Source organism: Panthera leo, chromosome C1, assembly GCF_018350215.1.
Source record: "Panthera leo isolate Ple1 chromosome C1, P.leo_Ple1_pat1.1, whole genome shotgun sequence".
Classification (NCBI taxonomy): Eukaryota; Metazoa; Chordata; class Mammalia; order Carnivora; family Felidae; genus Panthera; species Panthera leo.
Genome location: NC_056686.1, coordinates 107,491,228 through 107,494,300, shown reverse-complemented (window position 1 = coordinate 107,494,300; position 3,073 = coordinate 107,491,228). Strand labels below are relative to the sequence as shown.

At 56.8% G+C, this 3,073-nt stretch overlaps 1 protein-coding gene across 1 annotated transcript; it reads right to left on the bottom strand.

Moving 5' to 3' along the window:
* Nucleotides 1-258: 258 nt before the first annotated feature.
* AMER3 (APC membrane recruitment protein 3) lies at nucleotides 259-2,640 on the bottom strand. The gene has a single exon (XM_042954178.1). It carries the CDS (start codon nucleotides 2,638-2,640, stop codon nucleotides 259-261), a length of 2,382 nt encoding a protein of 793 aa, XP_042810112.1.
* Between the last annotated feature and the right edge of the window lie 433 nt (nucleotides 2,641-3,073).

Here is a 3,073-nt window from a genome sequence, read left to right as displayed (position 1 = left end):
TGGGGGTCCGTGCTACACGTGAGGCTCAAACATGGCTGGCTTAGGGCCCCTACTTCCAGCTGGTTTCAGGGGAGGCCCTTATGGTCCAGGAAGCTTTCTGGGACACTTGCAGAAGGGGTTCACTCGTGCTGGTTTTTGGAAGTGAAGTCCAGGATTCCTGGCAATTTGCCCCGGGGTTTCAGCTGGGTAGCAGGGCCAAGAGGGGTTATAAGTCCAGCTGGCCCCTGTGTGCCCCTGCTCCACAGCCCTTGAGTTGAGCTACAGGGGCTGGTCCTCCACAGAGGCACGAGACTGGGCATCCATCCTGGTGTGCTCCACCCTGAGCTGGCTGAGGTCAAGAACATGGCCTGGGCACCTCTGGTCCTGTGAGCTGTGTAGTGGACTACCCAGGGAGGGCAGGTCACATGAAACTGCCACGCTAGGGAAGCTGTTAGGCTGTTTCTGCAGCAGAATTTCAGGGCCCCTGGTTTGAGGTTGCCTGCAGAGCCCACTGCTCATGTCCTGCCTTGGGGGCTGTTTAGTAGGGGGCTGGCAGTCTGGTTGGATCTGCAGGGCTGCAACCTGGGCCGCACAGCCTGTCAGGGTGGGCTCTACATCGAGGGTGCTTTCCCCAGGACCAGGCCTCCAAGAACCTCGGAAATACTCCAGATTCCCAGGTGGTCTGGGCTCCTGGGAGCTAGGCCAAAGGTTTGGGACTTTGTTTTTGCTGCAAGTGTCTGTTGTTGCAGAGGTTGCAGACCCCACAGGGGAGAACAAGCCTTCATAGCAGCCTTGTGTCCCTCCTTCCCCAGAGACCTGCACACACTCCAGAGATGTGTCCCTGGACAGAGAGCTAGTTACCCGCTCAGGCCCTGCTAGGACCTTGCTCTCTCCAGCAAGTAGGCCCTTGGTAAGCGAATGTGCCCACAGCTCCTGCCTGCTGGGTACTGAGCCCACAATGGTCCTACCTGCATCTGAAGCCCCAGGCCCCCTGCCCTCCAGCTTCACTGGACCTGGGCTCTTTTGCTCAGAGCCAGCTTCCAGTTTCTCTGTCTGTCCCCTGGGTGAGGTTGCAGTATCCCCAGGGGCTGAGGCAGGCGGGGTGCGGAGCTCAGGGCTACGGCGAAGCCAATTGATAATGCCCATGGTGATGGCAAGCTCAGTGTCACAGAGCTTTAGCAGACACTCTTTGCCCTTCCAGGAGCTTTGCAAAAAGCTCTGGCTGAGCAGGTCTGGACCTGGTGTTGGGGCCAAGTTCTCCTCTGCCCCCACATGGAAGCTGCACATAGACAGTGGTGCTCCTAGTGCTGGCCCTGACAGACTCTCAGACACACACAGGTCATCATCCAGGCTTGGGCCAACAGGGCCCTCGCTGGGGTCATAGAAGAGCTCATAGAGGGCATCTCCACTGTAGCTATCCCGGGGGAAGGCAGCTGCAGGTGTGCCTGGGCTCGAAGCCTCCTTCTTATCCTCCTCGAGGCCAGGTGAGAAAGAGTCATAGTAGCCTTCATCACTTGTGGACACAGATTCTGGCTGTTCACTCTTGGGGGTACCTGTGTCTATGGAGCTGGCTTTGGAGCCACTGTGGGGGTCCCTGCAAGGACACAGGGGGAGCTCAGCAAGCCCAGCTGTATCCAGCCTGGGTCGGTCTGTATCTGTCCCCTGGGGACTCCCCAGCCATGGGCCCAGTAGGGTGCTATGCTGCTGTCTCACAGAGCGATTCACACTGTCCCAGAACTTGGCAAAGTCAGACATCTCATTTTGGGCGGGTGATGCCAGCTGTTCCATGCTGCCCTGGAAGGGGCCCCTAAGAACTTTGTTTTCAAGGGCCTGTGATACCTGAGTTGGGCTCTCCAGGCCCTCGTTCAGTTCCAGGGATGGCACGGAACTTTCATCTGCAAAGATCTCCCCACAGCCTGTGAGAGAGTCAAAGCTCTTGAGTGAGGCCACATCCTCACACAGGGCCCTACAGAGGTCAAAGGAAGAGTCGGGCAGGAGCTCGCTGTCAGATAGGTCTTGACATAGGCCATCTGGCCCCAGTCCTTCACCAAAGGGAAAGAAGCCTGTGTCTGTCTGCCCTCCAGCCTCTGATGGGCCTCCAGGCGAGGACAGGCTCTCCCTCTTGGTTGCCAGTGAGGCCAAGTTCTCAGTCTTGTTTCTGCGAATGTGGAATAGGTTCCGAAAGCACTTCTTAGGTCGTTTCAGGGAGATCCTCTTCCTTGGTATGCTCTTGGCCACAGCTGGCACAAAGGGCATCTGGGGCACAAAGTGGCGGTAGTCAATCATGCGCTGGCTGCTAGAGGGTCCTGGGAAACTCGCGCTGCCCACCAGGTGCCCTGTGGTGGCACTCACCCTGCCAGCCCCAGGCACACTGTCATGAGTCTTGCTCTTTCGTACCAGTTTGAAGGTGGCCCCACAGAAGGCTGTAGCCCCCACCTCGGGTTCTGGTTTCGCTCCCTTGTTGGGGCATCTGTCATATCCTTGAGCGTTGGGACTAACCTGTGGGGCTCTCTCACTGTAGGGCCGCTGTTGCCCTCCTGGTGAGTCTGACCAGGGACCTGCATCCTCCCTGACTGGAGCAGTGGCTGCTGGGTCTGGGGGTTTCTCATGGGAAATCTGCAGGCTGGATTTGATGAAGGTCTTTCCTCTCTTCAGCTCCATGCTGCCAGTGCCCCAGGCTGCTGTGAAGGAAAACAGGAGGCACTTAGTATCCAAGATGGAGGCCTATGGTTCTAGAAGACCTCTGCCTGTCCCTATTTACATAGTTGCTTTGGAGCTGAACTCTGACATCTAAACTTGGATCCTTTCAGAGGTAAGAGAGAGGGAGATGGGATGGCCCCACCCAGACTCACTGCCCCAGGGCTGCTCATTGCTCCATAGACAACTGATCCCAGAGAAGTTAAGTCACATGCCTAAAGTCACATAGTAGGAGCCTAAATGAGGACAGACTGGGGTCTGATTCTATTGTGTCTGTGATCTCTCAACTCAACCAAGCATCATCTCAGAGTTTACCTGGCCAAGTCAGATTCCCATTTCTATGCCCAGGCACTCTACAAATAGCACCCATCCTCACGGGGGAAGTATCATCGCTCTT

Excerpts from the sequence above, each read along its gene's own strand:
- AMER3 (XM_042954178.1), bottom strand. The coding sequence starts at position 2,640 with ATGGAGCTGAAGAGAGGAAAGACCTTCATCAAATCCAGCCTGCAGATT.